At 38.3% G+C, this 14,698-nt stretch overlaps 2 protein-coding genes across 2 annotated transcripts in view; both read left to right on the forward strand.

The window, feature by feature from the left end:
- Positions 1 to 83: 83 nt before the first annotated feature.
- Positions 84 to 802, forward strand: LOC101893042 (NADH dehydrogenase [ubiquinone] 1 subunit C2-like). Its single transcript, XM_005189521.4, has 3 exons — positions 84 to 295; positions 386 to 529; positions 599 to 802. Exons 1-3 carry the CDS (start codon positions 136 to 138, stop codon positions 646 to 648), a joined length of 354 nt encoding a protein of 117 aa, XP_005189578.1. The 5' UTR covers positions 84 to 135; the 3' UTR covers positions 649 to 802.
- A 2,909-nt stretch (positions 803 to 3,711) lies between these two features.
- LOC101892669 (serine-rich adhesin for platelets) overlaps positions 3,712 to 14,698 on the forward strand; it is a 107,767-nt gene continuing 96,780 nt past the window's right edge. The window contains exons 1-2 of the mRNA XM_059121349.1: positions 3,712 to 4,351; positions 5,839 to 9,749. Of these exons, the coding sequence (XP_058977332.1) occupies positions 4,343 to 4,351; positions 5,839 to 9,749 (3,920 nt within the window). The 5' untranslated portion in view covers positions 3,712 to 4,342. The remainder of the gene's footprint in view (positions 4,352 to 5,838; positions 9,750 to 14,698) is intronic.

Here is a 14,698-nt window from a genome sequence, read left to right on the forward strand (position 1 = left end):
CAAATTTTATTGATTACATTTATCGATAATTGTCGATTTATCGAAATTTTAACAGAACTATATATCCCTAGTCGAGACTGGGTTATTTCGATTAGTGGCCGTGGTAGTGAGGTTTTGTTTGTGAATTCTAACAAGATGTCCTCAGCCGTGATTGACCCGTTGGAATTGCTTACCAATAAGGGGGACCGTAAGCCAACGTTCCTTGGCTCCATATTCAATCCATTGGCTTGCACAGTGGCCGGTTTTGGTTTAGCATGCATGTTAAATTGGGGTTTGCGTAGACCTGTATTTTCCGGTTAGTTTCAAAGTGACGTAACAGATGTGAATGAAGAATTTGGACAAAATATGTGGATCCACTACATTCGGTGGGTTGGTTTATTTCCAGGTCTGCAGAATCATGTTGGATTTGCCGTCCTCGGTGGAATTGGCGGTACATATCTTGATAAGAAGCGCACTGAAGATTTAGCAACCCGTGATGCTGTATTAAGACACTACGTTGAATTGCATCCTGAGGACTTCCCACCCATACGTAAGTTGCAACCTCCCATGTGCTAAGCTGTTGTTTCCATAATTTTATTGAGTCATGCTTTATTTTCAGAGAGGAAGAAGTTTGGAGAAGTATTGGAACCATGGGTACCAATTCGTTAGATGGGATGAAGAAAATTCCCTGCCACGGCTAAATGGCATCGCTTGTCGTAGGCTGGCTGGTTGGAACTTGTAAATTTTCTTACTTCTTGATATGTTATTAAATTTGGAAAATAGGAAAAATAGAAAATAAAGAAAGAACCAATGATACAAATTAGTTCTACAAAATCGAACCCTTTCAAGGTGAGAGTGACAAAGCTAGAAATCGTGGACGATCTCAATGAGTAAATGAGTTGAAGAACTGAATTGGTCGCAGCCATGACGGTCGAGTGTCTGAAAACGTCAAAATACAAAAGAATTGTTGGAGTAGTTAAAGTTCCTCCCACTTCTTTCTTCGTACACTCATGATACAAGGTATATTGTTGAGTTTTTGCACGTTCATTGTACTTCGGTATATTGAAATCTATTGTTTTTGCACGTTCATTGTACTTGGGTATCTTGAAATCTATTGTTCTCCCGATATCCGCGAGCTGTACTTGAACCGGAACCGCCCCTTAACTTTTACAATACATATTTTTAAGTATTTTTTTGTAAGCGTAATAGATCTAATACATAGTACAATTGAGAAAAGCTCCGGCATTTAGTAACAATTTTTCTCAGCTGATTATAGCTAGGATGTTTGGGCTGCACGCGTTTGAAATCTGCTACCTTATGAACTTAGAATATTCTCTCATACTAATTATAAAAATATTGTCAAATCTAGAATTGTTGTTCTACTTCTTTGTGCGTTGTTCTATTTCTTTGTGCGTTGTTTCGATAATATTTAATTGCTGGAGAGCCAAGAAAAGAAAGTTTTAAGTAATGAGTTTAAGAAATAGTAAAAATATCTATTTGGAAAATAACTTAAAAAATTACGACTGCAAATGCCGAAATTCTAGTATTCGGAGGTATGCGTCACTCCTGTCAATACGAAAATGTGGCTAAAAATGTAAGGGGATTCCGTTAGAAAATGTGGCTAAAATCGAGAAAATACTGAATATTTGGATGTACCGTTATATGGGATTGTGAACTCCAAATACCGAATTTGAAGCTTCTTCCCTGGAAACTGTGTCTAAAATCGTCAAAATACCGAGTATCAGGTATCACAATTTAGGGAGGCTATACCAAAACGTGGAAATTCAGTGACAAACTTAGTATATCCTCCACACAATGGATAGGGGAGGGTATAGAAAGAATTCTATTACTACAAACAACAATGTAATATTTGTATAAGGTCTTATTTCCCTTGCTTTTACTTTTATACCTTTCATCGTAATGTGGTTTTCTGATTGGTAACGATATTATGTAGATTTCCCTTAAGGGCAAATATTAATCTTTTCTCACCAAAGGACGTAACTTTCTTTGCAAAAATACCACTATCATCCGCGATGATCCCTATGCCTGATTTCTAAGTTACTTCCTCAATATTTTTTTGTTTATAAGGGTTCTTTTGCCAAGTATACCAGTGAACGTATGCAGCGGGTTTATCTTGTGACTTTAAGCCTTCGAATGGCAGTATCATTTTGTAAAAGTTTAACAAAGTGAAAACCATACCGAGCAAAATGTTTAATGGCCAAGATGTTAGTGTATCCCTACTTCATAGGCTTTGCATGAAATAATTTGTGATTTTTACAATTGTAAGGTATGATTCTTATATTTTCCATTTTAAACATCAATTACATGTTTTGGATTCGTGCATTGGAGTAATTTAAAAAATTGATTCACATTCAAATCACTCGTTTTATTTTATTTTACGTTTTTATTCCAGCAATACGTGTTCAGTAACTCAACAAAATGTGCCCAAAACCTTCAACATATAGGGAGTATATGGCAAATTGGGAATGTATTAAAAATATTACCAATTATAATTTCTAAATAAGAATAGTATTGGGATATATGTGAGATATATATGTGTGTATGTGTTAGTGCTTTAGTAGACATCTCTTAACTGATATTCTCGTCTTTGAAATTTCACCTTTGTGAATGCAAAGTTGACCTCTATTATCCTCTTAGCGGCAGGTCAGTCACACTTTAGGTTTTAAAATACACTTTTATCCCCTACACCAAACTTTAGACGGCACTTCCCGTTGTTATTCCATCTGTAACTTTTTGAAATAATCACGTAGGCTCTGCAAAGTATATAGATTCCTTATCAGCGTAAAATTCGAAGTCGATTTAGCAATGCCTAATTGTCTGTTGTAATCATGATACCAACGAACGAATTGAGAGAGGAGGCTGCAATTTGCGAACATGCGTATTTTGTATGTATTTAATAAATGTAGCCATTTTTTTGGAAAGATCCTCGCCGACAAAAGTCTGAATTTCAATGGAAGAATTTCTCTTTTCTCAACCTAATTTTACAACAAGATCGCTGACTGACAGTGTCCTTAAAGTACATAGTACATCTTCATATTTAATTATTAACAATTTGAATTATTTTATTAAAAAAATACAGCAACGACTAGGAATACTGGTTTGTACCCAATCTAAATTATTTTATGTGACTGAATCTCATAATCTCAAACTTTCAAGCGACTGACTAACTACTGTGTCAATCCTTCATAATTGAATATTTTCTTTTCCATAACTAACACCTACGTCCCCCTATGTTGAAGGCGCATGCCCCAATAAATGTACCGTTATTCTCTTCCGTGCTCACTTGTTGTTGTTAAACTTTAACAGACAGACATATTTGTTATTATTCTTCTTTGGCTGCTTCTGGTCATAACAGTCATTTCTTCTCATTCTCAGTTGAAGTTGAGACGCGAACGGTAAACATTGCATCGGAGATTGCTTTTGACGTTTCTACGGCTGTGGGATGTTCAAAAGTAGAACAAACATTGTGTATAGTGCAAAGGAATTCCATAGAAAACGGGAGAACACCTTTCTTGGCAGCAGCTTGAACACAATTTGTATAGCAGAAAGTGTCGCGAACCCCGCATTATTATTTTAGCATTTGAAAAGAAATTATCGATTTGTTAAAAAATTACGGAAAATGCATTTCTAATTAGAATATTACGAAAGTCGGTCTCCTTGAGAGTTCACTAGAAGTTGTGCATGTGTTCCTACAACAAATCAAATAAAAAAATCAATAAAAATTCTTTTGGCAATTCCTTTTCGGTGCTTTTGCCTGAGTCGGGATATCGCTGATTTTCTCTGGCTGTGCTCCAGCATACAGTGGAGCGTTGGGGCTCTGCCATCAAAACCGACCAATGATAGTGTTAAGAGAGTCTGTGGATAACTCTGTGCGTGTGTGTTATTTTCGTATGTTTGTGCATTGTGTTGAGTGTTAGAGAAACGAAAAATAAATAATAAAAAACAAAAAGTTATGAATGTTCGTTGTTCGTCGTGTATTCGTCATTATTCCGCAAAACAGTTAGTTCGTAATAAAGGTGAAATAAAATAGAATCAAAGTGAGCAAAAAAATTGTAGTAAGAATGATTCTTGCACCACTTGCCTTCTACACGGAGGACAACCATTTGTGTGACGACCAAAACTATCGGAATTTGTCGTAAACCCACGGAAAGGAGAAAGACATTAAAGTTTTCGTATGAGAAATATTTACCCCAATGGCACATTTCATGTCCCTATTGTCGTCAGTTTTGTTGGTACATTAAGAACAGCTGTTTTTATTAAATTGCGAATTCAATCAATTTGTGTGATGGACTACTTTCTGGTACTCCCGACTGACCTCTAAGAACACGAAAAATATCCAAAGATGGCTAAGGTAAGTCGTCCCTCTCCCATCGTCCGCTGTGAGCCAATGCGGCTGAGTTTTTTCGCCTGCAAATGTATTACATCACACTGCCTGAGAAAAGTATTCGTCATTAGGGGCAATGCATGTATAATGAGCCGGAGAAAATGATAATATGTATAGATAGATATATAAATATGTAGTTCGTATATACAATTGTAGGTTCGGTGAGTGAAATTAAAAAAAAAAAAAAACATTTTTTAAACCAATGGCGAGACAAGTCGAACCATTATCTTTCCTTCAGAGATGCAGGCTAAGTAATTAGGAATTTCATGTAGATTACAATTGCAAAAAAAGTTAATTTTGGTGCAGTTCACAAAAATGTAGTATTCCTTCTTACGCAAATATTTGCTGACATACTAAAACAATCTATGCAATGGCATCTATAAAGAACATCCTGTCGATGGTACTTTTGTAACGAATTGTTTCACTGATTCGCCTTCAATGATGCTGTAGAATCACCACGTACACATTGATGCTGGAAAAATCCAAGGTTAATCACAGCAAATGGCTGTGTACGGCTTCGACTTTTGTACGGAAAAACTTAGTAAAACAAACATACATAAGTAGTAAATAATGCATGTATTTGGGTATGTACGTCTTCAATAGCATCGCGTCTTTGTTCACAATGGCAATTTTAATCAAAAAACCGTAACAAATATCGCTTCCTTACGTTAAAAAGAAGCAAAAAAGTTGCAGATAAGTTTAAGAGATCAGAAGCAGATGAAGGTTTGTCAGATAAGTTATTAGTTTCGTAGAAACAAATTAAAATATTATAAATAAGTCTTCTATGTTAAACTTCTTATATATTTCTATGACTCATTCGCGGGTTTAGAAAAAATACAAAAAAAAAAAACACATTTCATATCCATCAAAGCCGTCCAGTGCAGCTATAGAATGTGCACTAAAATGCAATAACAGGTATGCATAATCCAGGCAAATCGAAAATACTGTATTAGTTTTGTAGTTACGGCGATGATTTTCTAGTAGATTTATACATACGATTACCCACATAAAATAACGCTTGGCTTTCGTATCGAATTGTGCGTACATTATTAGTACTTTTTTCAAGACGTACACTCAGTGGGTGGTATGTTTGGGTTAGAATTTTTTTAGATTGACATAAATCACTTTTCACATTCACTTTTTGCGTTTGACACTTACCTGTTTTGGTCGGTTACGGCAAAAAGAGTTATAGAATCCCACTTCTGGTGACCTCCTTGCAAACAATTGCTCATGTAGTTATATCACTTTTTGTGTAATAGTAATTTTAATTCAAATTTTAAACGGTAATCTTTAATGTTTTTCTTTTTTTCGAAATTGTATTTTTTGAAATACTCTTTTAAAAAATGTTATATCTCAGGGTTTTGTAGTTATTCTCATTCCAATTTCATGATTTTGTTGTTGCTGGTTACTATGACCGACGATTGAAACCTACTGTCTATTTATTTTCATTCTAGGAACCAACACAATCGCGATTACCAATGCCAGGCGTATCCCGTATTCCGCTGCCTGGACTAATTCGACCACCATCCGTTATGCCTTTGCTGCGACCCTCACAACTGAGAGCCCCCTCAACGTTTACCAAAACTCGGCCCATGTCCTTTAGCGGCCTCCGGCCACCAACAACGCCATCGTTAGCTCTAAAGAAATCATCTTCGGGCGATCGGATAAATTCAATAAATTCAACAATGAATTTGGTCAGCAAGAAAACGTCGACAGTTTTGAAAAAATTCTTCACAAAACCGTCGGAAGCTGCACAAACGCCACTGCGAAAAGAGAACAAGACCGGGCCAAAAACCATTCAAAATGAAACTATGACTATTGAAAACACTCCCAAGCCTCTTACACGCTCGGACACATTTGTACGCACAGATAGTCCGGATGCAACACCGATGCCGGTCATTGGTGGAGATGGTCGAAGGGCTATATTCGAGAGCACTCCCCTTATAAGTTCGACAAACAATCACGGGTTGCACGTAACCGAAACTTTCGACTGCACATTCAGTGCACCTCTACCATCGGGTCAAGTGCAACGGAAGCATAACTTTGAAAGCACGCGATTATCCACAATGGGTTTCGGTCATACTATGGATATTGAATCTCCAAGAAGCAGCACCCGTATGTCAAACGCTGGTTTCGGCCAAACAATCAACTTGGAACTGACAAGACATTCGACCGATAGAAACAATGACAAGGTGGACGATGCTACACAGGTGTTGTCGAAGCCTAATGCAACACGAACGCTAAATAGAACCCATAGCATTGAAGATTTGAACCAAGTACCGACAAATTCAGAACATGTAATTGATCACGGTAAAAATGAGGCAATGACATCTCCCAATAACGACTCCAATTCCAAGAACAAAACCATAACGTTGGAAGACCACGAGCAGATTGATGTAATTACCAATCAACCTATAGAGGGTGCTCTCAAGAATATGGACGAGACTGGGTCTCGCACACCCGCTTCTAATGCCACATACTCCAATCCAGGATCTACAGAAAACCTATTACTTCTCGATGACGTTTCCATACCATCCGGATTTGAAGAAGCCGTCGACATGGATGTCAAAGCCAACTTATTGGCCAAATTGAATAACGGGGATCTTTTGGAATTGACCAATAATAATTTAGATGACACATTAAAGGCGCTGGCGCCCGATAAGGCCACCATGAAATTACCACTGAACTCAACAATGAACACAGAACGCTTATTGGACTTGACACAGAATATGACTACGCCAGCAAAACACATGCAATTGCTCAACTTGACCAAAGACTACATGGACACCCCAAATGTTGTGAATAACAAGAACACCTCTCAATTACTTTATATGACCCACGTGTCATCATCTTGCACCACAACCCCTGATCGCAACGGTAAAAAAATTATTAACCCACTATATCAACTAACACCCATACCCCACCAACTGCTGTCGCCTCTGAAGCTGAAGCAGGCCCAAAGTGATTTAGTACTGCCTACGCGAACCCCAGACGAGGAAAGTCCCGAAGAACCCATGGATGTGGACAGTACAATGATAGCTGTGGCTGGAAAAACTGAAGAATTCTTTCAGCAGACTAAAAACCAGCCGTCGGCAACGTCTTTGCAAGACGTTAACAATCCCATTGGCAACCAAAAAGGTCGTTTCTCGTTTGGGCTGGACCTCACGGAATCCACTCTGGACTGTTCCATAGAGCTAGTAGATGTTTCGCTCTCGTCCACCGCTCTGTCGCATCCAAGTAATAACACCGCCAATAATCTAAGCACTTCGATATCCTCGCAACAATTACTTAAGAAACAGAACTCATTTGACATGGACGAAAGTCTGGGAATACTCACACCCGATCAAATGAAAGAATTTCTCGATTCGACTGCCACCAACAACACCAACAATAATTTAGACATTCCTCTGATGCTTAATGTTTCGAATAGTTTCAGCCACAAGTTGGCCATGCATCAGATGCGCATCGACCAAACGCCGTCGCCTGAAGAACTGCCGCTGGACCCAGTTGAGGTAAAGACTGACATCAATGAAATGGTGCTGCAACATCAGCAACACCAATACCAGCTGCAACAACAGCAGCAGCAGCAGCCACTTTCGGCCGAGGAGTCAAATCCCTCACAAAATCAATGCACGGAATCCTTGTCCTTGCTTTCGGAAACCGAGCCGTCTAAGAGCGAGTCCATTACCAAATCAACAGTTTCCAAAATTTCCACCAGCTTCATTACGAGTGTCACAAGCGTAACGAGTCTGGACACGGGCTATCAGGGAGACGGTGAAATGTCACGACCTGCATCAAGGGGTGCTTGTGATCATTCGCCTTCCAATGGTCCCTTGCGGAAGGGAGTATCTCGCCAGCCCAGCTTTAACCAACAGCAAGGCCACGGCCAAGTGCCAGTGCGGCGACAAGATCCCATGACAGATTCCGACTTCTTCACCGAATCTGATGCAGACGATATTTTCCATCGTGGTGATCGTCGGGCCCAAGTTATTGATGGCCAACTTTACGGGCCCATGCTACAGCCCTCCGCGTCCGTCTTCATTTCGGAAGATCCTCAAATGGAGGACTCATGCATGGAGTCGTCGGGCATTTTTACCGACGTTGAAAATCGTGGCGACGAAGACCTAGCCCATATCAGGCGCCAAAGTACCCACGACGAAACACAAGATCTTTCACCCGATCTGGAATGCGACGCCGATTCCACGGAAACAGTCCGGAGCAACCGCGAATCTTCCAAAAGATTGCAACAACAGCAGCAGCTGCATGGAGGCAGCGACAAAATAACTACCAGCACATCAACCACCTCAGTCCATTCTCATGGTCAAGGTCATCTGAGTAGCAGTCAAACATCTTCCACCATCCAAAGCAGCATGAGCACTGATCGCCTCTCGGCCGCAACACTCTCCAATCGCACATCGTACTGCAGTGTGGATGGCGGCGGTGGTGGTAGTGGCATAGTTGGGGCCAACGGTGCTGTGGAATTCAAAAGTTTCTCCTCTCTCGACGAAGCTTTCGACGGCGACGAGAACAATTGCAAACACATGCCGGTTAAACTCATGAAAAGCTCCACAACATCCACAACTTCGTGGTGTGAGCAACCACCGACCCACAAGCACTTGACGGCAGTTCAGAACATAACTTCGCCGCGCAAACAACACTCGTCGTTAACGTCGCTCTGCAGTGCGGAACACACAACAACATCGCCGGCATTCGTGAATTGTCAGTCAAGTGCTCAGTCCATAACAGACTCGGATCGATCGTTTTCATGTGCAACTACGACGCACTCGAATGCGTCCAACCGCTCCGTCAACTCCTCCCCTAATGTTGGCAAAAAACAAACGAAAACCGCAAATCAATGCTCGCCGGGCAAGTACACTCCGCGCTCGAAAGCAACAATAACAACAACCGCGACACCAAAAAGTGCCAAATCTTTTAAGCAGTCGCCCAACAGTGGCGGCAGTGGGGCCGCCAAACACAACTCGCCGCCCGCAGTGCGTAAATATCATCACTCGCCCAACAAATGGGATGCCGTTATGAATCAAATCGCCAACAACAAAGCTCACGTTAGAAAGAATTACAGTGATGTGAAATCCAAAGTGTCGACCCGAATATCGGTGGTGGGTGGTGACGGTAGTCGCGGCCAAAATGCCGGAAACGGTTCCGGTTCGTCGACGAGTATTTCGCCAACTGTACGCCGATCTCCAACCAATAATTTGAATCGCAATAATACGTCTAGCATTAGCAAAATATCAAAATCCCAATCACCCGAGGTGCGTGGAGTACGAGGAGGTGGAGCAATTAACAGCTCGTCATCGCCATCACCAAAGGCATTGGATAACAAGCGTCTGATACAAAATGTTAATCGGTAAGTTTGACTTAAAATTGATACCATCGAATCAGCATAGGTACATTTGTGTGTTTATGAGAGCATGTACATACATACGTACTACATATGGACGCAAAGGGGACAGTTTGGGTTACTTTCTTTATAGCGAAACATATTCACATACATACGTATTGGCAGACTGGGCAGGCAGAAGATGTCGATTCAGGCTTTGTTAAAGGTTCCCCTTTTAACTCGATCAATTTACCGAATCTAACATTGGGAAACCGAACATGCCGGTGCGGGTGGTGGAAGTATAAAAGACATACATTAAGTTTTTATTTTAATTTATTCCGCTCGCATAGGCATTTTTTTTTGTTTGTTTACTCTTTCAGACCTTTTTCAATGGCAAAAGGGGTTATTCGACATTATCGAGAGCACTTTTGTTGGCATATTTCTTATCGCAAACATTCCACTACGCCAGTTATCAGCCAGAACGCTGTCTAATGAGCGTCTAATCTGTTTTTTATTTCCATTAACAAATTGCCACCAACGGCTTTTATGAAACTTGAAAACAAAACAAAAATGATAAACGACTTGAGAATAATGGCGAGGCGAAATTAGGGTCTGTGACATACGTTACAATTAAATGAAAAAGTGCTAACTACTAGTACGTTCATTGCAAAAACAAAATTAAAATAAAAAAACGCAGTCACGTGGGGAGCGTCCGACGATGGAGAATTTTTGGGGTTTTTTATTGTCAGGTACTACTAAAGTGTATTTACATGCATTCAACTTGATATCCGTGTAGTCTGAATTGGAATGTGTGTTGGGAAAACCAATTTAATGGCCAACGCCAGAGATGTGTAAAACAATATTGTACATTTTCAATACACGACATTGAAATCCCAATTGTGACTATTGCTCAGTAATCCGAAGTTTCTGCGCTGATACTTAGTGCCGTCTATCTTGTTTATGACGAAGAATTTTATTTTTGTATTTCGAACATTGTCTTGTTGAATTCCATTAATTATAAATTCACAATTCAAATGTGACTTTTAACTTTTGATTTCAATCACATCGAGTCATAGTAAAACGTGTTTGGGTGTTTTTCTCACACTCACCTGACGTCGTGCGTCTAGCTGTGTAGCTCGATCACGTTAACAACAAAACTGCTGTGCCAAGTACTCATCTAATAGTTTGCAATGACACTGTGCAACAAAAACTAGGTAATTGTCAATCTATACTTACAGGACAAACTTTCTTGTTATGATATCGGAAATTCGCTGGGAGGAATTGAAAATATATATATCAATAAAAGTAATGATTAAGAGCTCCCATGAATGTGCATCCACCAATAATTTATAAGTTATTTTTCCTTTTTAAATTTGTTTCAAAAGGCAGACTTTTACAAACAACTTGTTTCTATTAGGATGTCCTCCTTCATCTTCAGCATTAAAAGTGTACAATTATGCTGAGGAACTTTGGTATTATCTTGCATCTGTTGTGGCGAAATTCAAAATGGGCGTTAAATTATTCAAAATTTTGACAATTTGCCCAATATCGCAGCTTACAATCAGATACTGTGTTTTTTGATGTATGTGGATGTGCGAAGTTTGAAAAGAATTATTCCCCTTTGCGGGGGAGATACCAAAAACAAAGTTATCCCATTTTTATACAAGATCTTCTGTTGATAAAAATATGGGGATGTGCGACATTTGAAGATAGCTGGGCTCTTAGAGTTATGATTATTAAAAATGATGACCCTTTGCGGGGGGAGTACTCGAAGGAATAGGTAGTACAGGGGCCGACTTTATGATACACTACACCCCTTTGTATATTTAGTAGAGCTTTATTTGACATACATGTTCCTACGCTCAATTTGGTCGCAAGTGCCAAATTCCATCCAATTTGGGCTAATATTACACGTTTGGTGCAAAATAAAAGGCAAATCGGACGAAGATATATATTGGATCTATATCCAAATCTGAGCCGATCTCGGTAAAATTTGGGAAAAGTATTTCTGTGCTGTATTTGATATATTTCCCCAAATATCGTTGTTACAGAGTGTATATTATGTCTGCAGAGGACAAAAATATCAAATCGGATGAACAATATATGTGGGAGCTATAGCTATAGCTGAACCGATTCCAATACTTATTTCCAGGCTTAATTTGGTTGTATATGCAAAATGTGATAATACTATTTGAACTGATATTATGCGGTTAGAGCACAATAAAAGCAAATCGGACGAAGATATATATGGGAGCTATATATAAATTTTGACCGATTATCTCCAATTTCAATAGAGTTTGTCCTTGGGTCAAATAAATGTAAAATTTCATCTGGACAGACGTACGGACATGCATAAATCTACTCAGAATGTGATTCTATGCAGATAATCAAAAGGAACTATGGGTCCATCGCGTTTCCTTTTGCCTGTTACAAACAAATACATAAATACCCCGACCACCTTGTGGTGTAGAGTATAAACACTTTAGCGTTCGAGCTGTGTTTTTCAAATTAAATCAAACTGCCTTACCTTGTAATGGTTGTATCACGGGTCCAAAAATCATTCATCGTTTGAATGTTAATTTACATTTTCGGAACAAATTTAATAACATTTGAATACACTATCTGTAAGTAAAGACCCTCTGTTTGGTTTGGCTCCTTCATTGTGGAATTTTCCAGTTCAAGCCATTTTATTTGCTCCCTTTCTTTCAACATCTTGCCAGACACTTGGTTCTCATTTAGCAAGAATGTATACATACTTTGTGATCGAGCATATATATATGTATGTAAAGGTACAAATTTTGAAAAGTTTTTTCTAATCTACAGGAACGTGTGTCACACCGTATACAAACATTGAAATAAAAACCCGTTTTAAATAGCTATGACAAAACTATTTGAGTAATTTTTCTATGATTTGGCTCGTTACCTATGTTTTCAAAACAGTTTTATTTTCAATTAGAAGTTGTCAAAAGAAAAAAAAAAAAAAAAACACAACAACCACAAAACCTTTTTATTGTCATTTCACATGTTTTTATTTTACGGTTGAGAAAAATTCGATGACGTTTGGTGCGTCGTATAAACTGGAACAGGTTCACACCTGTGTAACAGTTTCTCTATTTTTATACGCTACACTGTAGAATGAGAGGCATATTCACGCTGTCATTCCATTTATTACTATTTGTTAGTTTTTATTTGTAAGAACAACGAATTACTTATTGGAATAATTTGTATCACAAATGAGATATTTCGAATAACAATTCCAAAATAGAATCATCCGACTTACAAATGTAAAAGTTTAAATAATAAATGTAACTCTCGAATTACATCTGAAATGCTTCGATTAGTTTTATACCATCCACCACAGTATGGAGGGTAAATAAAGATTGTCATTCCGTTTACAACACCTCGAAATAAAGATTTTAGAAACTACAACTACAACTCTTAATCAGCATAAAATTTTATGTCGATTTAACGATGTCCCTCTGTGAAAATCACTCTACCTTCCTAACGAATTGAATTTGTTTGACAATATTTTACTCAGTTGTGTGTTTTGTCTGTAGGACTTTTGGTATTGTAAATGAGCTATATAGGTCCACGTTTATTTGTAGCCCCATATAAATGTACCTCGTTATATTCGGTATTTTTCTGATTTCAGCAACATTATTCACCAGAATTGTTTCAAATTTCGTACTAGCAGTTCATAACGGGAACTACAGCCTGTAACAGAAAATTGACAATGTAGCGATTTCATTTGAAATTTGTACGGAAAATTATGAAATTTGATGAAAACTAATATAATTTAATTTACCTTTAATTTTTCTCTGGTTTACTACTCCCTCTCTCTCGGAGAAAAAATCACCTTGGTGTGTGTCTTTGCTAATTAAATTTATCTTGACGGACATCATATAACGGTACCTTCCAATATTCGGTATTCATCAGAATTGTTTGAAGTTTCGTATTTGAATATTATAATAGCTTATGAAAAAATTCTCTATGTAGGTCCACGTCTTTGAATAGAACCCTATATAATTCGGTATGTTTAAGATTTCAACAGAAGTTTTAACGGATTTTACTTTTTTTTTTTAAATTTCCGAATTTGTTCCAAATGGTGGAGGGTATTCCAAGTTTGGCCCGGCCGAACTTACTTCTTGTTTAATTGTTATTTAGAGATTTGGCGTGATATTGGCACTGAGTGGTTCTAATTTGGTTGGTTTTGTGGATCTTTGTTAGTTATTTTTTTTTGTTGCGAATCTGCCCAACCCGTTGGATGATGACATCGAAATAGACCTCATCGACCTCGATAAATAATTAATCGATGGGGTTCCACCACCACGAAAGAGAATCACTCTTCTTCTTGAGGTCAAAAAGAAATTAAAAGTGTCGATCGCCAGATCAATAAGAAATTAATTGAATTTAAAATAAATTGACCGCCAGTGTCATACTTGAATTTTAAAGTTTACTTTTAAAGTGTTTTATTTGCAGACAACAAACGTGAGTATCGTTAGAATACTTGTTGTGTTGTTTTATTTTGCAAATTTATATTGTTGTCCGTCTTGTTCACCAATAATCTTCGATTCTAAATCTACTCAGTAGAATTAGAATCCCTACAAGTCCTTTCGACCGTATCGGAACTTGTACATTTTTAATAAAGTTTAAATCTACCCAACCAAATAATGGCTGGTTAGACGAAGATTTGAGATAGGAAAGTGAGGGATCAAAAAGAAAAAAAGTACGAGACAATAAAGTTTAAGTTAAATATTTTCCCAATCCATGAAAGGTGAAAGAAGCTTCAATTTCCAGCTTTGTTGTTCATCCTGACATAGATCGCGGTAGACGGGCCCAATGCTATCCTGGTTAAAAGATAGGTATCTTGCTAGCAATATTGTCCTGGATACCATTTATCCTGTTTCCAAGCGTAAAGTCACCCTTCACGGTTCGAGAGAACCAATATTGTAACTAAACGGCGACTTCTTCAATCC

This window comes from Musca domestica, unplaced genomic scaffold (genome assembly GCF_030504385.1).
Source record: "Musca domestica strain aabys unplaced genomic scaffold, Musca_domestica.polishedcontigs.V.1.1 19, whole genome shotgun sequence".
Taxonomy (NCBI): domain Eukaryota; kingdom Metazoa; phylum Arthropoda; class Insecta; order Diptera; family Muscidae; genus Musca; species Musca domestica.